Source organism: Acartia tonsa, chromosome 7 (genome assembly GCF_053477335.1).
Source record: "Acartia tonsa isolate MP-2025a chromosome 7, ASM5347733v1, whole genome shotgun sequence".
Lineage (NCBI taxonomy): Eukaryota > Metazoa > Arthropoda > Copepoda > Calanoida > Acartiidae > Acartia > Acartia tonsa.
Window position 1 is genome coordinate 24,035,717 of NC_137266.1, and position 23,251 is coordinate 24,058,967.

The 23,251-nt window shown below is 34.4% G+C and overlaps 1 protein-coding gene across 1 annotated transcript in view; it reads left to right on the plus strand.

Annotated features, from left to right (window-relative positions):
* Positions 1 to 23,251, plus strand: part of LOC145325109 (uncharacterized) — a 94,681-nt gene that overhangs the window by 22,431 nt on the left and 48,999 nt on the right. The window contains exons 4-5 of the mRNA XM_080167957.1: positions 4,177 to 4,243; positions 6,209 to 6,272. Coding sequence (XP_080024083.1) covers positions 4,177 to 4,243; positions 6,209 to 6,272 — 131 coding nt within the window. The remainder of the gene's footprint in view (positions 1 to 4,176; positions 4,244 to 6,208; positions 6,273 to 23,251) is intronic.

The window sequence follows — 23,251 nt, forward strand, 5'->3', positions numbered from 1 at the left end:
GACTATAAGATTATTTAATAAAATCGCCGCCAGCCTCAATCACCGCCTCTACCCGCCCCCTGAACCGCCCGCCGACCCTGGTTACCATGTCCCTGTTCAAGCAGGCGAAGTTCTCCATGATAGGAGCAATGAGAGAGGTTTTTTTGGTATGGGCGCGTCTATTGGTTCATGCTTTAATGGCGCTATAGGCCCAAAAGTCCATTATATTAAGCTCGGGGCTGCTGGGAGGCCACATCTCCTTAAGGAGTAAGTAACAGCAGGATCCAAATTAGCCTATTTTTAAAGCTACCCTTTGACACGGCGGCTCTCATTTGGGCCACAGTTAAGCTAGAACAACGTTTTATACCTTTTTAAAAATGGCACGAAGATTAAGATAGGGTTATTAGCGCAATACATAGTCTAAAACGAGTTTCAAGGTTCCATATGGGTCCCTGAAGTCAAGAACCGAGAAATGTTCAAGATTTTTGACGTTTTTGACATCTTAAAATCTACCACGATCCACTTTGTCGGAGTACTACAGCCAAGTCAGCTGGGATAAAGAGCTCTAGTCTTTTCTAGTGTTTTCACTAGGTATCTGATAGTATATCCAGCAAGTTTCATTAGTCCATCTCACCTACAGATGGGCTGAGGTCAGATTTAGTAGGCCCAAGTCATAAATCCACAGTAATTTATCTGCGCAATTCGAATCTGCCTTGTTGAACATATGCGCGGCCAGCTCGGCGTACACGTCCTCCATCGTCCAAAGATTTTCATGGGCAAAAAGGTCATTACCTAAGCTTTTTATAGTGGGGTCAAACGTCCTGATTGGTCAAGTAGTTTTGGCGCTATGGCCGTTTAAAAAAAGTCCGGATTTATGTGGCGCACCCTGTATATGTATGTAGGTAAAGTGTTTGGGTATGAATTGACCATCAATCATACATCCAACAAATATTCTTTTAGTATATTGCAAATATAGCCATGTACTATATATGGATAGTTTAATAAATAATTCAGTCTATATATTTGATAGATTAATATAATCTAAAAATTTCTTTTACTATTTATTTTTGTACAAATATTCTGATCTATTCTCAGATTAATTATATGGTTTATTATATGAATAAAGAAAGAAATAGATTTTGACTAAGTTTTTACAACAAGAAATAATCTGAGATTAATTAGATGGTTTATTATATGAATAAAGAAAGAAATAGATTTTGGCAAAGTTTTACAACAAGAAATAATCATCTAAACTTGTTGGTTTGGGCCAAAGGATTTTGGTTTTACAAGGGGGTATTACACAAACAAGTATACATTTATCCATATAAAAGACATTACAGGATTAGATGTAACATAATAATTGTTTACAGCATATTTATAAGCTAAAATTTCTATACCCTGCTGTTTTAATTGGAATTATTGCTTTATTTTGCTTTATTAAACTTAAAGTGTATAAATTGTACATCTATCAAGCAGAAAATTATATTTACTTAAAATTGCAAAATAAAATTGGTTTAACATTTTATTTTTAGTTTTATTTAAACTAAAATTTAAAATGCTTTAGCATTAAGGTATTTGTAATCTTATTGAGTATGTTCGTTGCCATTATTTGAAATAATATAATCATTATTATCAACATTGATATGTTAATTAGTTGTGTGTGTACTTTAGAATTCAGAACATTTTGCCAAGTCATATTCTTACTATCAGCACAGTTTCTGAGAATATCTCTGCGCAAAATGTCAAAAATATATTATACACAAAAACAGCTAAAACTTGTTTTCATTGTTGAAGAATTTATTCACCTGTTTTTTGCTAGTTTTGCTTTTTTCTTAGCCACAATAGAAAGGTTTTGCTTTCTAGACAGAAAATTGTGTTTATATTCTATTTTTGCAAATGAAAATCCATAACCAGCTATAAAATACTTTTATTATTTTTTTCACCTTTTTTCTTAGCTTATAAAATTGAAAACTTTTGAGTGTTCTGGATGGTTTGTAATCACACCCAGCTATTTTATTATACTTTTTGTTTCTTGGAAAAAAATATTTGCAAAAATATATAATATGATGATTTTAATTCAATTTATTAATTAAATATTTCTCTTGAATTCCAATATTGAAAATTTCAAATAATTTTGAGTCAGACATTTTTCTTTGAATAAAACAAATTTCCGATTTTATATAAATTTTAATTTAGATTTTAAACTTTTATGTGACCTGATAAAATTTTTATTTTTGATTGCATTTCCGTTTGCTAAATAAGTTGTATACTTGCATATACTTGTATTGGATCTTGATTATTACCAGTTTTAGGACTAGCGTCATACTAAAGAAGAAAATAAAATCTAAGGTGGTATTGATTTTTTTATTTAAAAAGTGGGAGAGGGGTATCTTTAACAAACCCCCCCAAAAAAATATACCAAACGTTTTATTTCCCTTTATATGCATATCATATATATATAAATGTATATAAATGTTTTATGCTTTTTCCGCATTGAGTTTAAGTCATGCAATATCAAAATTAAAATCCAAATATATTTTGTACGACTAATAGAAAATATAATTAGTTTGCAAAGCTGGAGATTGTACATAACTGTTATTGAATAGTAGTAAGTAATTATATTTTTTTCTGAGAAAAACTACATATGACAGAAGACAAAATTATCTTTATAAGGACACCTATACATCATTTAAAAAAAAAAGAAGTAAGAACCCAAATAATCTTTAAGATGAAATAATTTGATTTTATTGTAAATTTTATTGCATATTTTCACCTACATGCAATACATCAATGACCTGTACTCAAAGGCAAATAGCATAACCATAAACAGAAGATTTGCTTCTATTGTTTTGCTGTTAACTCTAACTGTGTTAGTAGGTCTATTTGAAATACTTTGATCATAAAAATGAGTTTATGTGAACATGAAATATTTGCAAATATTTCTAAAAGTTTGACTAAAATTGCGAGTTAAACACTTTCCATATTGCCACATCTAGTGTTTATATGGTAAAACAATTTATAAAACTCCCTTAAACAAAATAAAATTTTTAAATTCAAATTCTAAAAAATATATTTCAAAATAAGAATTTTACGTAGCACAAACACATATTATCTGGTCTGTTTTAAATGAAGAATGCTTAACCTAATTAGAATTCTTAACTTTGTTGAAGTTTATTTAAATATTCTTTATTAGATTTAAAGATATATACAAAAGTTAAACTGACTTAATTTGATTTGTTAAACACAAAATAAAACTTTCTTGCTTCAAAATATTAGTATTGGTCAATAATTTATGATATAAGCCAAACTTTATTTCAAAGTCATTTTCAAAGGACTATACTTGATGACCCTTCCCAACCTCCTACCAAAAACCAAATTTCACATTAATAAGCTTTTTTTGTTGGATTCAGATATCTGCATGTTTAAAAAGTGGATCATTTGTCCTCAACTTTTATGTGTCTTAACAATTTACTTGATAAGGTAAAAGGTAAAAAAAAATTCGAAATAAATTTCTTGTTTTTATTGTCCAAAACTACAAACTTTTAGTTATAAAGTATCTCTAGACTGATGATAAAGCAGAAATTCAGTATCTGAGGTGTAAACCTGAGACAAAACACCTGGAGGGATTATGATACAAGAGTTAAATTTCTAACAACATTAAATTATACATTTTCTTTCATGTAAGTCTGGGTTATTTTATGGACATGCTATACTACAGTTTGCTTTATACAAATATGAAAATTTAGATTTCATTAATCTATTCAAAAAAGGTTGTCCCACATTTAAAGGTTCAACTATTCATTTTATTTGTTATAATATGCATTTAAATATTTGCAGGTAGATAGTTAAATAATACATGCAACCATACATAGGCTTTGATAGATGAGCTACAATAATTATCTTTGAGGTTATATAAAGATACCCAGGTAGAAGACTTAATATGTATAAGGTTAATTATCTGAAAATGCATTGAGTTGGCACTGGAATTATTCCAAGATAGGGTAAAATAACCAAAGTCATTCTTTCTTGTTGTCAGTGCATTTGTAGAAGTAACTTGGCACTTCAATACATTACTAAAAGATGTAAAAATTGGTTTTACATGTACTTAAAGTACAATACAAATAATTAAGAACTTTTGAAAGATAATCAGATAATCTGTCAACACTAGGATTATAAATATAAATGATTGTTTGATGCAGAGTGGCCAAAGAGAAGAGTTTATAGTTAATTCTGATACATTTGGTTCTGAAGGAAAGTGTTTCAGGTAACATTTTTAAAATCACTTTAATTTTTTAAAATATTTGCCAATGAAATCTTGAAATATTATTTCATTGTGTGTGTTATTATCAGTGATACAAATAGACACTGCAATTTTGTTCTTTTGTCAGCATTCAATTTATTTTCACAGCATGTAACTTCTCTTGATAAATTGTAACCAATACTTTGATTTTATTCATTTCAATACATTAAATACGTGCAAATAAAAAGTTATTAAAAAATCAATTTTAATATGGACAATTACAATCAAATATTTTTTGGGACAGAAAGTGAGAATGTAGGCTCATAAAATATAAAAAAAAGTCTGATTAAAACAAAAGATAGAATATAAAAGCAATATTTTATTTTGATTACCTTCTTTTTATTTTCTAAATTTCAAGTATCAACTTTTCAAAGTTACTAAACTTCAGGTTAAAATTATTTGAAACATGTATATAATACATGCTCCATTTTGTGGGATAATTGCATGACTAACACTAATCTGAAACTAGAGTGTTATTTACAGAGAAAAATATACTCATTACTTTTAATAGACCCAGGTAAGTAATGGTACTTTATCATTCTTAAACAAAATTAGTTTTCTGTTGCTTCAATTTATACCTTTAAAAAGCATTTAACTTAGAACAGGCATTGTTGATTTAAAGGTTTTATTATTTTTAGTAAAAATGCTTTTCAAAATTCTAATAGTTAATGATTCTTTGATAGTTATGTCCTTCGAAAATTTCTGTATGAAGATTCTGCTTACTATATATAACTACTCTGTAACTCACTGTTGATCTTTCTGTAATTTAATTTATTTAAAAAAACTATATGACTAAAAACTCCTAACACAGTGAGTATTACACTTGATTAATATTTTACTGCATTTGATATTAATTTTCTGCAATGCCAACATTATATGATAAAACTTTACAATTTAAAAATAATATGTTATTTTTTAAACCTTAGTATTGGTGATAACTATTTCATCATTCCGGGTATAATGAATTTCAGGAGATCCCTCCCCACTATAGAAAAGTGTTCTTGGACATTTACTGGCATTTATCTATCAAACAAAGAAAATATAGATATCTTTAATTAAATTCAAATACATGCAAAAATATTGTAAATGAATCAAAATAAGACTTTTTCGAATTATAATTTTATTTTAATCAACTAAACTTTGTTAGATTGTGTTAATACCACCCAATGATGTGTGTATTTAGTATTCTGTTGGTAAGGAAAGGCTTTTGCAGCACTTTTTTTCTAAATGCACCAAAATTTGATAAAATTTTTGTTATTGTGTTTGTGTGTTTTGTGGGGAAAGTTAAAGAAGGGTTGCATCAAAAAGTATCCTTTCAATTCAGCTTAAATTTTTTATAATTTTTTTTGAACAATCTAATTAAATTTGCTGCATTTGCGAATTTCCAGCAGAAAGAAAAATATTTTGTAAAATTGAAATAGGAGAGGGGTATCTTTCTGATAAAAATACATTACATTGAAAGATCTTTGAAAAACTTAATTTACAGTTTTTTTGAAAACTTAACTTTTTAGAGTTTTTGTTAAAATGTATAAACATCATGTCAAAATGATGCATTTAGACTGAAGCAAAAGAATAGGTCATGCTTGGGATAGATACTATAGTTATCTGGTCAAAAGTTCAATCAAATGATTCAAATAATTCCTTTAATTCAATTCCATTTCAATTCTAATCTTTTTTGGTTATTTTCACCTTAATGGGCAAAAGATTAGTTCAGAAGGTTTAAACAATAGTAACATAAGTTTTATTTTTCACTCGATATAGTAGTCACTCTTTTGGTAATCTGCAAAAGAAATCTTTTGTTATTCTCTTTGATCAATGAAGTTAAGATAAGTTGTGCAAAATAACTGAATGAAATTTTATAATTGTTTACACAAAGGTATCTTCAAAAAGAATCCTAACAAATAAATTAAATATTTTCTTTTATTTCAGAAAAGTGAAAGAAGATAAATTTATTATATTCAACCGCCAAGAGAGATGCTATAAGTGCCTTAAGGTAAGAAATATCTTTTTTGTCTGGCCAGAAATATATCTATAAACAGGGTCAAACAGGTTTGTCTGTATATTAGGTAAAAAAAATTTAAAAAATATTATCATTAATGTAAAAGACATACTGCATAAAAACTTCTTGGCAAATGAAAGCATTAAATTAAAAGTAATTCAGTTTAATATTTTGAATTTCTAAATAAATTTGATTAATCTTTATTTATTTATTCATTTTTTTGGACTCTTGATACACCACTGTACTCATATTCTTCGTAAGATCCAAGTTGTCTTGTGTAAATTAGTATCTGCCAATTGATCACACTCTATCACTGTCAGGTGCTTAGTTATCATTGACAGAATGTTAAAGAAAGGTGTTCTTTAAAAACAACAAATCATGACCCCATATAAGTTAATACAAGTTTTTAACTATAAACTTTAAATTTTAATTTGTCATTATTATTATTCAATCAAATATTTAAACAGAGAATTTTAAAATATTTATCAAATAGAAAGTTAGTAAGCTCTAAAATAATAAGTTAAAAAGTTTGACATTTCATTTATAAATTCATTTTTTAAGTTTACCAATAAATTTAACTAAGTTTTGGTCTTGTCAAAAAATATCCTGATTTCATTTCTCCAAAATGATTAAACCACAGCATTATTTTAATATGTTAACTTAAAAAATATATTATCCTAAAATAAAGAAATATATAGTTCTAGATGTAGATCCAAAGTAGAATTGTATAAACATTAAAGAAATGAGTAGAGAAGAGATTGGATTATTTCCTTTCCATCAGCACGCTGGTAGAAAAAGATATTATTATATTTATGTTTATATTGCTAAAAGAGTATTATAAGGTCAGCATAATACATAATTACAGTTATACCTTATGTATGGTTTAAATATTTTAGTTTTAAGTGTTCAATTCTAAATTCACTTGTTAGTTATAAAAAGTCACAATATTTAATTATTTCTTCTCTCCTATTATGTATCTATCAAAATCAAGAATTGTATTAGAAACTGTATCTATTTCACATTAAATTTAATTGTATTCTAGTTTATATTCCACCCACATACTCTATTTTCTCACTTACTAACAATGACATTATCTTTCTTGTCTCATTTCTTTTTTCTCTTCAGTTTCTAATCTTAAATATTTCCTGCTTATCTTGTTAAAGACACTCAGATATAAAAAGCTATTGTATGTAATTGGTAAGGCTAGAACAAAGCTCTATTATGCACATTATTCATTGGAGTATTCAGAGGCAGTTTAAAAAAATATATTGCTTATTAAGGTTGAGAAAATGAGCTTTTTTAAAATCTTCTTGTGAATCTTTAGAAAAAATTCTCCTTTTATTTTTGTTATCAAAATGATTTACTTGTTATGCCCTTGTATTACTCTTAATTTTATCTTTAAATTGTCACTATAAAGGAAGTATTATGGGCCTCTATATTTATGAATTATTCCCCTGTGCAGATTTACATTATCTTTTCTTAAGCACTTTAAGTGTTGGAATAGGCATATGGACATGGAGTTAGAATATTGAGTACAAAATAAAAAAAATAGGATATTTAATCTAACATGTTCAAGATAATTATTCTAAATTTATTTGATGTAAAGATATTTTGTTGATTATTTCTTCTGATTTATCATTTTTTAAAATCTGACAATGTTCTTCAAGCTAGCTAAATTTTTTCATTCTGACTATTTATGAATCTATAATTTCTGCCTATAATTTTGCCCAAAGGCGATAAAACCTCTTGTAAATGTTGTAAAGTCTTGTTTATGGTTTGTTTAGCTATATGGGTTATGCAAAACAGCTCCATTAGTGGTTTACTTATAATGTATTTTCTACAAATGCACTGATATGAAATTATGAATTAAGAGAGAATAAAAAAAATGTGAATGATAGGTAAATGAAATATAGAATTTTACAAAATATATTTCAGTTTTTCAATGATTTTTGATAATAATGAAAATAGTAGTATATGTGACAAAATACTTTTTCCAGTGCACTTTACATTACCAAAACACACATAAACAAAAAACAGACTTGTAAACAGAAAGGCAAACATTGCTCTATTTTGTTGCTTACTCACCTTGGTTTGTAAAACATCAAATAACCTTAAAAATTTAAGAATAATTAAATGTATGAATGATGAAATCTATATATTCAAATTTTATAATCATGGAAAAATTATGATGCTTTTAAATGATCTATTATTCTAAACAGTAATTGGATAACTAATTCTCAATAAACTAATGTTATAGATATATCTTTCATTTTTATCCTTAAGATAACCATTAAGAAAATAATATTTCTCAAGAGCCATTACTTGGTTTTTGACTAACCTTTTCTGTTGCAAGAAAATAGATAATTAAGCATTGTTGAAGCATAGATAGATTGCTCACAAGTATGTCTGGGTTAAGTCAGAGAGGTTAATTGGAAAATTGGTAAGGATAAAAATTTCTTACACATTTTTTTCCATGAATACCTGAAAACTTTTCTTAGGTTATGGATTAGAATAAAAGGGTATAGTCCTTTCCATGACATCGCTCCATATGGGGCGATGATTTTCTATAGCTCCTTCAAGGAGCTATAGCATAGCCTCTTATCATATGGAGCGATGTGATAGCCCCTTTTAAGGAGCGTTCATATCGCCTCTTATGATAAGAGGCTATGCTATAGCTCCTTCATGGCCTCTTAATAGCTCCTTTGAAGGGGCGTTAATATCGCCTCTTATGATAAGAGGCTATACTATAGCCCCATGATGGCTCCTTCATAGCCTCTCCATCGCCCCTCCATAGTCCTTTACCTCCAGTGCCCCTTCATCGCTCCTTCATCGCCCCTACATCGCTCCTTCATCTCTCCTTCTTGAAATTTATATTAAATTGTACTTTGATGGCCCCTACATCGCCCCTACATCGCCCCTACATCGCTCCTTCATCTCTAATTCTTGAATTTTATATTACATTGTACTTTGATGGCCCCTACATCGCTCCTCCATCGCCCCTACATCGCTCATACATCGCCCCTACATCGCTCCTTCATCTCTCCTTCTTGAAATTTATATTACATTGTACTTTGATGGCCCCTACATCGCTCCTCCATCGCCCCTTCATCGCTCCTACATCGCCCCTACATCGCTCCTTCATCTCTCCTTCTTGAAATTTATATTACATTGTACTTTGATGACCCCTACATCGCTCCTCCATCGCCCCTACATCGCTCCTACATCGCCCCTACATCGCTCCTTCATCTCTCCTTCTTGAAATTTATATTACATTGTACTTACTTTGATGGCCCCTACATCGCTCCTCCATCGCCCCTTCATCGCTCCTACATCGCCCCTACATCGCTCCTCCATCGCCCCTTCATCGCTCCTACATCGCCCCTACATCGCTCCTCCATCGCCCCTTCATCGCTCCTACATCGCCCCTACATCGCTCCTTCATCTTTCCTTCTTGAAATTTATATTACATTGTACTTTGATGACCCCTACATCGCTCCTCCATCGCCCCTACATCGCTCCTACATCGCCCCTACATCGCTCCTTCATCTCTCCTTCTTGAAATTTATATTACATTGTACTTTGATGGCCCCTACATCGCTTCTCCATCGCCCCTTCATCGCTCCTACATCGCCCCTACATCGCTCCTTCATCTCTCCTTCTTGAAATTTATATTACATTGTACTTTGATGGCCCCTACATCGCTCCTCCATCGCCCCTTCATCGCTCCTCCATCGCCCCTACATCGCTCCTTCTCCAAATTTATATTACATTGCAACTTGATGGCCCCTACATCGCTCCTACATCGCTCCTCCATCGCTCCTTCATCGCTCCTACATCGCCCCTACATCGCTCCTCCATCGCCCCTTAATAGCCCCTTACCTTAATTTATATAACAAAGCTCCTATATGGCCTCTCTATCGCCCCTTAATAGCCACTTAATTTAATTATATAACATTGCCCCTACATAGCCTCTCCATCGCCCCTTAATAGCCCCTTACCTAAATTTATATAACAAATCTCCTATATAGCCTCTCCATCGCCCCTTAATAGCCCCTTACCTTAATTTATATAACATAGCCCCTACATAGCCTCCCAATCGCCCCTTAATAGCCTCTTACCTTAATTTATATAACATAGCCCCTATATAGCCTCTCCATCGCCCCTTAATAGCCCCTTACCCTAATCTATATAACATAGCCCCTACAAAGCCTCTCCATCGCCCCTTAATAGCCCCTTACCTTAATTTATATAACAAAGCTCCTACATAGCCTCTCCATCGCCCCATAATAGCCTCTTACCTTAATTTATATAACATAGCCCCTAAATAGCCTCTCCATCGCCCCTTAATAGCCCCTAAACTTAATTTATATAAAATAGCCCCTACATAGCCTCTCCATCGCCCCTTAATAGTCCTTTACCTTAATTTATATAAAATAGCCCCTATATAGCCTCTCCATCGCCCCTTAATAGCCCCTTACCTTAATTTATATAACATAGCCCTACATAGCCTCTCCATCGCCCCTTAATAGCCTCTTACCTTAATTTATATAATCCTTACCTTAATATATACAACATAGCCCCTACATAGCCTCTCCATCGCCCCTAAATAGCCCCTTACCCTAATTTATATTACATTGCAACTTGATGGCCCCTACATTGCTCCTACATCGCTCCTACATCGCTCCTCCATCTTGATGGCCCCTACATCGCTCCTACATCGCTCCTCCATCGCCCCTTCATCGCTCCTTCTCCAAATTTATATTACATTGCAACTTGATGGCCCCTACATCGCTCCTACATCGCTCCTCCATCGCCCCTTCATCGCTCCTTCTCCAAATTTATATAAAATTGCAACTTGATGGCCCCTACATCGCTGCTACATCGCTCCTCCATCGCTCCTACATCGCCCCTTCATCGCTCCTTCCACAAATTTATATTACATTGTACTTTGATGGCCCCTACATCTCTCCTCCATCGCTCCTCCATCGCCCCTTAATAGCCCCTTACCTTAATTTATATAAAAAAGCCCCTACATAGCCTCTCCATCGCCCCTTAATAGCTCCTTACCTTAATTTATATAACATAGCCCCTACATAGCCTCTCCATCGCCCCTTAATAGCCCCTTACCTTAATTTATATAACAAAGCCCCTGCATAGCCTCTCCATCGCCCCTAATAGCCCCTTACCTTTATTTATATAACAAAGCTCCTACATAGCCTCTCCATCGCCCCTTAATAGTCCCTTACCTTAATTTATATAACATAGCCCCTACATAGCCTCTCCATCGCCCCTTAAAAGCCCATTACCTTAATTTATATAACATAGCCCCTACATAGCCTCTCCATCGCCCCTTACCTTAATTTATATAACATAGCCCCTACATAGCCTCTCCATCGCCCCTTAGTAGCCCCTTACCTTAATTTATATAACATAGCCTCAACATAGCCTCTCCATCGCCCCTTAATAGCCCCTTACCTTAATTTATATAACATAGCCCTACATAGCCTCTCCATCGCCCCTTAATAGCCCCTTACCTTAATTTATATAGCATAGCCCCTACATAGCCTCTCCATCGCCCCTTAATAGCCTCTTACCTTAATTTATATAATCCTTACCTTAATATATATAACATAGCCCCTACATAGCCTCTCCATCGCCCCTAAATAGCCCCTTACCCTAATTTATATAACATAGCCCCTACATAGCCTCTCCATCGCCCCTTAATAGCCTCTTACCTTAATTTATATAACATAGGCCCTACAAAGCATCTCCATCGCCCCTTAATAGCCCCTTACCTTAATTATATAACATAGCCCCTACATAGCCTCTCCATCGCCCCTTAATAGCCTCTTACCTTAATTTATATAACATAGCCCCTTCATAGCCTCTTCATCGCCCCTTACCTTAATTTATATAACATAGGCCCTTTATGGCTCCTGTACAGCCTCTGTAATTGTATTGCCCCTTCATTATAGAAGGTAGGGCATTAAGGTAAGGAAGGAATGTGACCCTCTACAGTTTTAAATTTAAGTTTTAAAAGGATTACAAGGATGACAACATTTATAAAAGCAAAGCTCTGAAACGGTAGAAAAAAGTTTAATGAACATTAATAATGTAGAGTGTCAGAACTGAATAGTCAGAACATAAATTTAAACAAAATTTAAAATTCGAAACAAAATTGTAAGTAAATTTATTGAGAAATTGCTTACATGCAGGAAAATGCTTAAGGACGTACTCACATTTTTTGACTTGATTATAGATATGATTCGCTTATAACATTCTATTTTGTTGTCCTAGGAATCAGTATCCCAGAAATCAGATTAATCGGATAATTTTGATACATAAAAATTTGTTGTAAGTTAATAATTAGTATGCTTAAAATGGATGTACGGATATTCTGATAATGATTATAGACTTTCTAAATCGTACCTTTCTACTACAGGAATCACATGCCTAAATTAACGAAAATAGCTAACCGTTACGGACGTACGGACTGATCCTTATTATAGAAAAGCTTTGCTTTTAAAAAGTTAAAAAGATTTTTTGAGGGGATGGGGTAATATTTTTCTTGGGGTGAATTTTCTGGGAGGGTGGAGATACCCTCCCTTGAAATAATTATAAACCCTCTATGAACTTAAAAGAAGCTTCACTGTAAAGGAGAACCATATAGGTTCAGCGGTTAGCTTTTCTACAGACAAAAAAAGATTACTACTTTATATAATAGGTTATGAAAAAGGAAAAAAAAGCAAGATAACAAGGATAACAACATTCACAAAAGCAAAGCTCTAAAATCAGGAGGTCAAACATAAATTTTGTTAAAATTAGCGTAAATCTATAATACAAAGTAGAATGATGTCTGTCCATCCGTCTGTCTGTCTGTCCGTCTGTCTGTCCGTCTGTCAGTCCCTTAAGATCTCGGTAACCACTGAACCGATTATATTCTACTATTCAGGGAATATACCTACTGGTCCTGTGGTGGTTTTAGGCTATTTTCTTGGGGGGTGGGATACCCCCAACCCCCCCAAAAACAAAAAAAATGAAGATTTTCTTGGTCCTATTACGAATTTCGCCAAAAAAATTTTTATCACCTCTTGGGGCAAAGCCCCTAGAGGCTAGGGGCGAATCTGCTAGTATAAAATATAGTAAAAGGGCATAATTTTATTTTTAGTATTTGATTATAATACTAAACCTTGTTGTCCTAAGAAACATTACTCCAAAACCCAGATGAATGGGACAATGATATTATACAAAAAAATGGACGTACATACTTTCTAGTAATGAATATAGTATTGTACCCAACTGTTACAGAAATCATTCTGCAAAGTTTGAAATCGATAGGATATTTATAACATGTCTAAATTAAAGAAAATGTCGTCTAACCGTTTGGACGTACGGACTAACCAATCCTTACTATAGAAAAGTTTCGCATTTAAAAAGGAAAATTATAATGAAAATATAATGAATTAATAAAATAAATATAAATAATATAATAACATAATGAAATAAAGAAAAAAAAATAAACTAAGAGAATGAAATTTTTTAGTTAAATAGAATATTGAATAAGGATCATATAATGGACAAACAGACAAAGTAAGTTATAGAGCAGACTTTAAGAGAATATGCTATTACTCAAAGATTATCACGAAACCTAAGTCTTTTGAAGCATAATTGAGAGACAGACAAAATAATTTATAGACTGGATATACATATGTCATGGGAATATTCACTAAAAATCTCAACAGTCTATCTTTAACAATAGCAGAGAAAACCACATGCTTAACTTAATGAGAAGAGCAATGACGAAAGGACTAACCCTAATTGTAGAAAAGTTTCTCTTTTAACAAAAAAAGTATTTTTTTTGGTCTGAAGCTTAAAAATTTCATAAACTGACTAAATTCTCCATTTAAGGGAAGCTTCACATAGGTCATGGGATGGTTTTTTGCTTTTTCATTTTCAGATTTAAGCCCCTAATTGGTTTAGGCTATTTTTCTGCCTCCTTACATTAAAAAGAGCGCAGCTGCAAGTGAATAAGAAAAGAGAAATATAAAAGGAGAATACATATTATCCTATTATATCATCATCATCATTGCCTTTTAGTTCTCGGCAGAACGTAGGCCATGCACAATGGTTCTCCAATCTTCCTTTTTTTTGGGCACGTTTAGAGGCATTGCTGAAAGATGGAATTTTCTTTTCTTTCAGTTCACTTAAGAGTTCCCTCCTCCAGGTTGTTTTTGGTCTACCTGGTTTCCTCTTTCCTACGTGGGGGTTCCAAGTCAAGGCTTGATTGGTTATATCATCATGCCCTTTCCTTAGAGTGTGCCCCAGCCATCTCCATTTTCTCTGTTTTATTGTCAGTTTAATGTCTGACATATCACTGCGCTCTAGAAGCTCAGCATTTGTGATCTTATTAGGCCAAAAGATCTTGTGGATTCTCCTTAGACATTTATTGACATATGTCTGTAGCTTGGAGACCACTGCTGTGTTTAGGAACCAAGTTTCAGCCCCATACAGCAAAACAGAGAGAACATTTGACTTGAACAGTCTTAACTTGGTCTTTATGGAGATGTTGTTGGAATTCCAAATTTTGTTCAGGCTGGCAAAGGCTGTCCTAGATTTGTTAATTCTAGCTTTAACATCTGTTAAAGTGCCTCCAGCTTCATCAATTTTACTTCCAAGATACTCAAAACAATCTACATCCTCAAGAATTTGGTCTCCAATAGTAATTGGTTCTTGGGAATTTGCATTTAATCTGAGTATTTTGGTTTTAGGAACATTTATTTCTAGTCCAATTTTCTTGGAGGTTTCAGCTATCCTGTTAGTCCTTCTTTGCATTTGACTTCTATTGCTTGTTAACAAAGCGATATCATCAGCAAAGTCCAGATCTCCTAAATATTTGGGATTGCCAAATAGCTCCCAGCGAATGCCATCATTACTTTCACAGTTCTTCATGATCCAGTCAATGGCAAGGAGGAAAAGGAAGGGAGAAAGAAGGCATCCTTGTCTAACGCCTGTTACAATCTCAAAAAAGGTTGATAGTTTACCTTTATACATTACATTTCCACCTCCTTTATGATAGATAGCTTTAATGATATTGATTATCTTTTCTGGAATGCCATAGTGTCGGCAGATTTTCCAGAGAGATCTTCTGTCTAAAGAATCAAATGCTTTTTTGTAGTCAATGAAGTTTACAAAAAGCTCAGAGTTCCATTCCTTGGATTGCTCTATGATGATTCTTAGAGAGGTTATCTGATCAATAGTGGAACGGTTTGGTCTAAATCCAGCCTGATTAGGTCTTAGCTTTTCATTAACCTTCTTCTTTATTCTATTAAGAAGAATCTTACTAAGGATACGGCCAGGTACTGAAAGGAGCATTATCCCTCTGTAGTTTCCACATTGGGTCAAGTCTCCTTTTTTGGCTAGTATTGAGATATGTCCATTCTTCCAGTCCTCTGGGCATAACTCATCATTCCATATCTTTGTGATCAGAGGTAGGAATGCCTCAGCAGATGTATCTAGGTCTGCTTTTATGACCTCAGCTGGTATGTTATCAGGTCCAGCGGCCTTGTTATTTTTCAAACTTTTAATGGCCTCCTTGATTTCCAATAGGTTTGGCGCTCGACAGTCAATGTCAAGTGCATCTGAGGGTGGAATCTCAGTTTCTTCCTCTGGAACTGGAAGATTCAGCAGTTCACTGAAGTGCTCTGCCCATCTATTTAGAATATCTTCATCAGTTTTAAGGAGTGAACCATCCTTGTCCCTGATGTGTGATCCTGATTTGTGTACTTTACCTGCAATGCTCTTAGTAATCTCATAGACATCTTTCATTCTATTTTGATTAGCAGCATTTTCTGCTTGCATAGCAAGGTTTTCCAAGTGTTCTTTTTTGTCAATTCTGACACTTCTTTGGATTTCCCTACTGAGCATCTTATACAGGTCTTTATCTTCTGGAGAGTTTCTGGAGAGTGTCTTTTGTCTTACCTCTCTTCTTTGATCCATGAGATCAATGGATCTTTGAGTGATCCACGGCTTTTGGTTAGCCTTTTTGAAACCTAATTTTTCTTGGCTAGTATCATTATAAACTTTTTTGATACCTTGCCAAATATCTTCAACTCCATCATCCTCTTGAAGAGTCAACAACTCAAATCTGTTCTTTAGAGTGAGCTTAAACTCTTGTAGCTTTTCAGAGTTTTGAAGGGTTGTTAAGTTATACTTTTTCCTGGGGTTAGGCTTTGTGTCCTGCTTTTTAAATCTAAGCCGAACTTTAGAAGATAGAAGATAATGGTCTGAATTAACATCAGGTCCTCTTTCAACCCTGACATCAAGGAGAGAACCTTTAAAACGTCTAGATATACAGATGTGATCTATCTGATTAAAGGTTCTTTGATCTGGTGATCTCCAGGTGGCAGTATGAATCTTCTTGTGTTTAAAGATGGTTCCACCAATGACAAGTTTGTTTTCAGTACAAAAACTTACAAGTCTATCACCATTGTCATTATCCTTGCCATTACTTAAGCCTAGGCCATATCTGCCCATGACTTCTTCTAAATTTTCATTATTACTCCCGACTTGAGCATTGAAATCTCCTAGGAGCATGGTCAGGTCCTTTTCTTTATGACCATTCTTAAATACAGAGTCAAGCTGGTCATAAAATTCGTTTTTGACCTCTGTATCTGCTTGTTCTGTAGGAGCATATGCTACTATAATTCTCAGATTGATGTTTTTATCTGAGGATTTGAAGTAAGCCTCCATGATTCTTGGACCATGGGGTTGCCAACTGATCATGGCCTGCTCTGCTTGCTTGGTCAGCATAAGAGCCACCCCTTGGTTATGTCCTAGATTCTCATTCATATGGCCTGAGTAAAGTATTTTCAAGCCAGAATGATGTTTAAACTCTCCATTATTTGTCCACCTTGATTCGGTGATAGCCAGGATATCAACCTTGGCTTTAAGCATTTCTCGGCAAATGTTTTCTGTCTGGCCTGACTGAAACATTGTCCGAACATTCCAGGTGCAAATTTTTGCTGGTCTGCGGGAATTCAGAATCATCCGCCTGACTGGTCCTTTAGCGGTTTCCCAGCCAAACATCATATTGTTGTTTCCAACCTCTACTTCGTTCCCGAGCCCAAAGTTAAATTGGTCTTTACTTTGTGCAGATTGAACGTGAGCAGGTTTTTTCTAGGGAAGGATTGTTAGCCCAACCCAAACCCCCTGAACTGGGGGAAGTGACCAGAATTCAGTCTGGCATCTACCCTAGGACCTTTCCAGCACAGTAGGACTCTTCTGGTGTAGCTCCTAGGATCATTGATGCACGGTGCAGGATGGACGGCGTGCACGTAACTGGTCTCCCATCCTATTATATAAAGTAGTAAAACATAAACAAACGTTGGAGTGGACAAACCTAGGAATGGGACAATCGTCGGAGTGGACATTGCTTATGTAAAACGCAGGAGTGTCTTTTATTTTATTTATAAGATAAAAATCTTTCAAAACAAAAAAAAAATCTTGAATATCTTTTCTCACAGACTGAAATTTTAAAATCAGTCTGACAGTTTTCCAAAGTAGGTAAGTTCTATCGAAAGGCAAAGGTTTGAAACAGATAGAACATTTCATTAAACTAAAACATATTTTTTTCTCACATTGTTTACAACTGTCAAATATGTTTTTTTATATACCTAACCCCTGCAGGGGGCTTATTTGTATATTTATATCTTAACCTAACCTAACCTGTGTAGAAATAACTAAACAAATGTTGTTGAAACCTAATTTTTAAGATATTATAGACACTTCTGCGTTTTACTTATATAATGTCCACTCCGACATTTGTCCGAAATATCCTGCGTTTGTCCACGTTAGTAAGGCTTTCTGTTCTGAAACTTAAGATCTCAATAACTACTAAACAGATTGGGCTTTCTATTTCAGGTAAGCTTAATATTTGTCTTGTAATGGCTTTAGGCTATTTTATTTTAAGTCGAGGGATGGTTTTAGGCTATTCTATTTTAAGTCCTGGGAAGGTTTTAGGCTTTTATTCATTCCCCTTTGAATACAGAGCCAATAGATGCTGGGGACGTAGCCGCTAGTCGATATACAAAGTTTTTTTTTGTCTGTAGCAAAGGATCTCGTTTGCTGCTAAACCGATATGATGTATGTCTGTCTGTCTATACCGTAGGATCTTGCTAACCACTGAGTCCTGAGATGATTTTAAGATAGTTTATTTTTTTTCCTTATAATAAAATAACAGGATATTTGTCCATAAAAAGCGAAGCAATATCTTAATTTTTGTTGTTGGAACTGTTATTCAGTTGATTATACCAAGGATCTAAAGGAATGAGACAATGGCTGATAAATTTTTATCCATCCCTAATAACGATACACAAAATTGCAACACTACAACCAAAATATGACAAAAGTCCCCAAAGTTTTGAGCCAACAAATAAGAAAACTTCATTATAAAACTTTGGAGACTATTGTAAAAATTGCCTAATGTTTCCTTTCTCCCTGAGATTATACAGACTATCCTTAAACTAATATTTACATTAAAGTAATAGGATGTTTATCAGTATCAACTGAACCGATATGCTTCTCCTTTACATTGAAGCTTATTTTACTCGCAGGAAAAGTTTTCATTTTGGGGAGGGGACCAACACTTTCAGCCCCCGGAAGGTATCACTTCCCTTAAATTCTTAACCTTCCCCCTCCCCCCCCTCTCCACCACATCTATTCATTAAAGTACTCCTAGGGTCATCTATGGGATTAGCCATTAGTGACTTAAAAATAATTCAAGTGCAATGATATATTTACCAAATTAATACGATAATTTTGTATACAATTTTTTATGAAAAAAAATTATTTTGCCAAAGGCAGCCAAAAAATAAGCAGCAAATATTTCAAAAATGCTCTGATAATCAGAGATCTACAGGGATAAGACGATTGTCGATAAAATGATATATATACATATATACAGTGTGTTTTTTTATGAGAACTTTTTTGAAAGCAATTTTACCTTACTTATAGTTATCAGAATTTAATGATTAATGGCTTATTCTCTTCTTTTTTTATAACCTTTAATAGAAAAGCAAAAAATATTTCAGTTTTTATTCAAAAAGTACAGTAAATTAAAAAATTTAAAACTTAGGTGTCAACATCTAAAAATGGTTTTAGTGCATTTTTCTTATAATCTACCTTTGCAAGAATGGCTGCAAAACGCTTCAAAGTTGAGATATAGACTATTTGTGACATGTACTAGAACATTTTGAAATTTGAAGGCCATATCTCAACCAGGGAGGGAATACTGGCCCCCCAATGTACTCCCTCCATTCTTGGAAAGGGTAGAAGATTTGAGCATAAGAAAAATGCGCTAAAACCATTTCTCGTATTCATTTGAATCCGGTGGATAGGAACCGGTTCTCATCCATACGAAAAAACTATGTCTAGCATTGTATTATATCCAGCTTTCTACGAATATAGATATGTACAATCATAAGATTAAACCCAGTTTTTTTAGCCGGTGCCTTCGGCACCTCGGGGCTAAAAAAAACTAGTTTTAATCTCATAATTGTACTTTCTATATCCGCGGAAAGCCGTTTATAATACGATGCGAGAAATAACTATTTTAGATGTTGACACCCATGTTTTGAAATTTTGAATTTACTGTACTTTTTAAATAAAAACTGAAATATTTTTTTGCTTTTCTGTTAATGGTTATAAAAAACGAAGAGAATAAGCCATTAATCATTAAATTCTGATAACTATAAGTAGGGTAAAATTGCTTTCAAAAATGTTCTCATAAAAAAAACACTGTATATATATGTATGTTTATATATTAATTATTCCCATTGATGATTCACAAAATTACCCCTTCTTTAGTTTAGAATTAGTGGTTGAAACATTTAGACACTCAACTTAATGAACTAAACAATCACAAAACAATAAAAAGTCCCCAAGGTTGTTAATCTAACGAATAAGAAAACGGTATTATAAAACTTTGGAGACTAGACAGCACTCTTGGATAAGCCAACTTATAACACTTTGGGAACTATCCCAATCCTCCCTGGCGAAATGACAATGAGATTTTTTGGTAAATTTGTGGCAAACTTTATTCTTAATAAATTAGCACTTGCCAAAATTATACTGGAGAGATATTTCATTGAAGAATAAATCTTTTTTTTTGCCCAAACTTTTCGTCAGCCAATAATAACAGATAAGTTAAACATTGTAAAAATAATATAGTAACTTAACTCGAGTTGTCAACGGCAGAAATTAGGTCCTGAGATGGTTTTAGGCCTGGAAAGGTTTATAACAATTTTATCTGTATTTCTTAAAATAAATTAACAGAAGCTTTGTCTGTATGTATGAATGTCTGTCTGTACCGAAGGATCTTGCTAACCGCTGAACCAATATGGTTCTCCTTTACAGTGAAGATTCCTATAGGTCCTGAGATCGTTCTCCTTAATAGGGTAGCTTCTCATAGGTCCTGGGGAGGTTAATAACTATTTTATTTTAATCCTTATAATAAAGTAACAGGATCTTTGTCTGTATGTATTTCTGTCTGTACCTTGCTAACCACTAAACCGACATGGTTCTCCTTTACAGTGAAGCTTCCTATGGGTAATGAGATGGCTTTAGGCCATTTTATTTTTAATCCTTATAAAAAGTAACAGGATCATTGTCTGTATGTATCAAAGAAGATCGCTAACTGCAGAACCAATATGGTTCTCCTTTATAGGGTAGCTTCCAATAGATCCTGGGAAGGTGTATAACTGTTTTGAAGGAGGATATAAGGGGCTATTAAGGGGCGATGGAGAGGCTATGTAGAGGCTATGTTATATAAATTAAGGTAAGGGGCTTTTAAGTGGCGATGGAGGGCTATTAAGGGGCGATGGAGAGGCTATGTTATATAAATTAAGGTAAGGAGCTATTAAGGGGCGATGTAGAGGCTATGTAGCGGCTATGTTATATAAATTGGCTATTAAGGGGCGATGGAGAGGCTATATAGGGGCTATTTTATATAAATTAAGGTAAAGGACTATTAAGGGGCGATGGAGAGGCTATGTAGGGGCTATTTTATATAAATTAAGTTTAGGGGCTATTAAGGGGCGATGGAGAGGCTATTTAGGGGCTATGTTATATAAATTAAGGTAAGAGGCTATTATGGGGCGATGGAGAGGCTATGTAGGAGCTTTGTTATATAAATTAAGGTAAGGGGCTATTAAGGGGCGATGGAGAGGCTTTGTAGGGGCTATGTTATATAGATTAGGGTAAGGGGCTATTAAGGGGCGATGGAGAGGCTATATAGGGGCTATGTTATATAAATTAAGGTAAGAGGCTATTAAGGGGCGATTGGGAGGCTATGTAGGGGCTATGTTATATAAATTAAGGTAAGGGGCTATTAAGGGGCGATGGAGAGGCTATATAGGAGCTTTGTTATATAAATTTAGGTAAGGGGCTATTAAGGGGCGATGGAGAGGCTATGTAGGGGCAATGTTATATAATTAAATTAAGTGGCTATTAAGGGGCGATAGAGAGGCCATATAGGAGCTTTGTTATATAAATCAAGGTAAGGGGCTATTAAGGGGCGATGGAGGAGCGATGTAGGGGCGATGTAGGAGCGATGAAGGAGTGATGGAGGAGCGATGTAGGAGCGATGTAGGGCCATCAAGTTGCAATGTAATATAAATTTGGAGAAGGAGCGATGAAGGGGCGATGTAGGAGCGATGAAGGAGCGATGGAGGAGCGATGTAGGAGCAATGTAGGGGCCATCAAGTTGCAATGTAATATAAATTTGGAGAAGGAGCGATGAAGGGGCGATGTAGGAGCGATGAAGGAGCGATGTAGGAGCGATGTAGGGGCCATCACAGTACAATTTAATATAAATTTGGAGAAGGAGCGATGAAGGGGCGATGTAGGAGCGATGAAGGAGCGATGTAGGGGCCATCAAGTTGCAATGTAATATAAATTTGGAGAAGGAGCGATGAAGGGGCGATGTAGGAGCGATGAAGGAGCGATGTAGGAGCGATGTAGGGGCCATCACAGTACAATTTAATATAAATTTGGAGAAGGAGCGATGAAGGAGCGATGTAGGATTGATGGAGGGGCGATGTAGGAGCGATTGAGGGGCGATGTAGGGGCCATCAAAGTACAATGTAATATAAATTTGGAGAAGAAGCGATGAAGGGGCGATGTAGGAGCGATGAAGGAGCGATGTAGGAGTGATGTAGGGGCCATCACAGTACAATTTAATATAAATTTGGAGAAGGAGCGATGTAGGAGCGATGGAGGTGCGATGTAGGAGCGATGAAGGAGCGATGTAGCAGCGATGTAGGGGCCATCAAGTTGCAATGTAATATAAATTTGGAGAAGGAGCGATGAAGGGGCGATGTAGGAACGATGAAGGAGCGATGTAGGAGCGATGTAGGGGCCATCACAGTACAATTTAATATAAATTTGGAGAAGGAGCGATGAAGGAGCGATGGAGGGGCGATGTAGGAGCGATGAAGGAGCGATGTAGGAGCGATGTAGGAGCGATGTAGGGGCCATCACAGTACAATTTAATATAAATTTGGAGAAGGAGCGATGAAGGAGCGATGTAGGAGCGATGAAGGGGCGATGTAGGAGCGATGTAGGGGCTATCAAAGTACAATGTAATATAAATTTGGAGAAGGGGCGATGGAGGAGCGATGTAGGGGCCATCAAGTGGGTTGTTATATAAATTAAGGTAAGGGACTACGGAGGGGCGATGGAGAGGCTATAAAGGAGCCATCATGGGGCTATAGCAGAAGGAGCGATTATGGAGCGATAAAGGATCATTTAATCGCCTCTTAGGGCAAGGGGCTATCAAATCGCTCCTTTCAAGGAGTCATAACATCGCCTCTTGTTATAAGGGGCTATTAAATCGCTCCTTTCAAGGAGCCAATACATCGCCCCTTGTCATAAGAGGCGATCAATTAAAATCATCGCCCCATATGGAGCGATGTCAT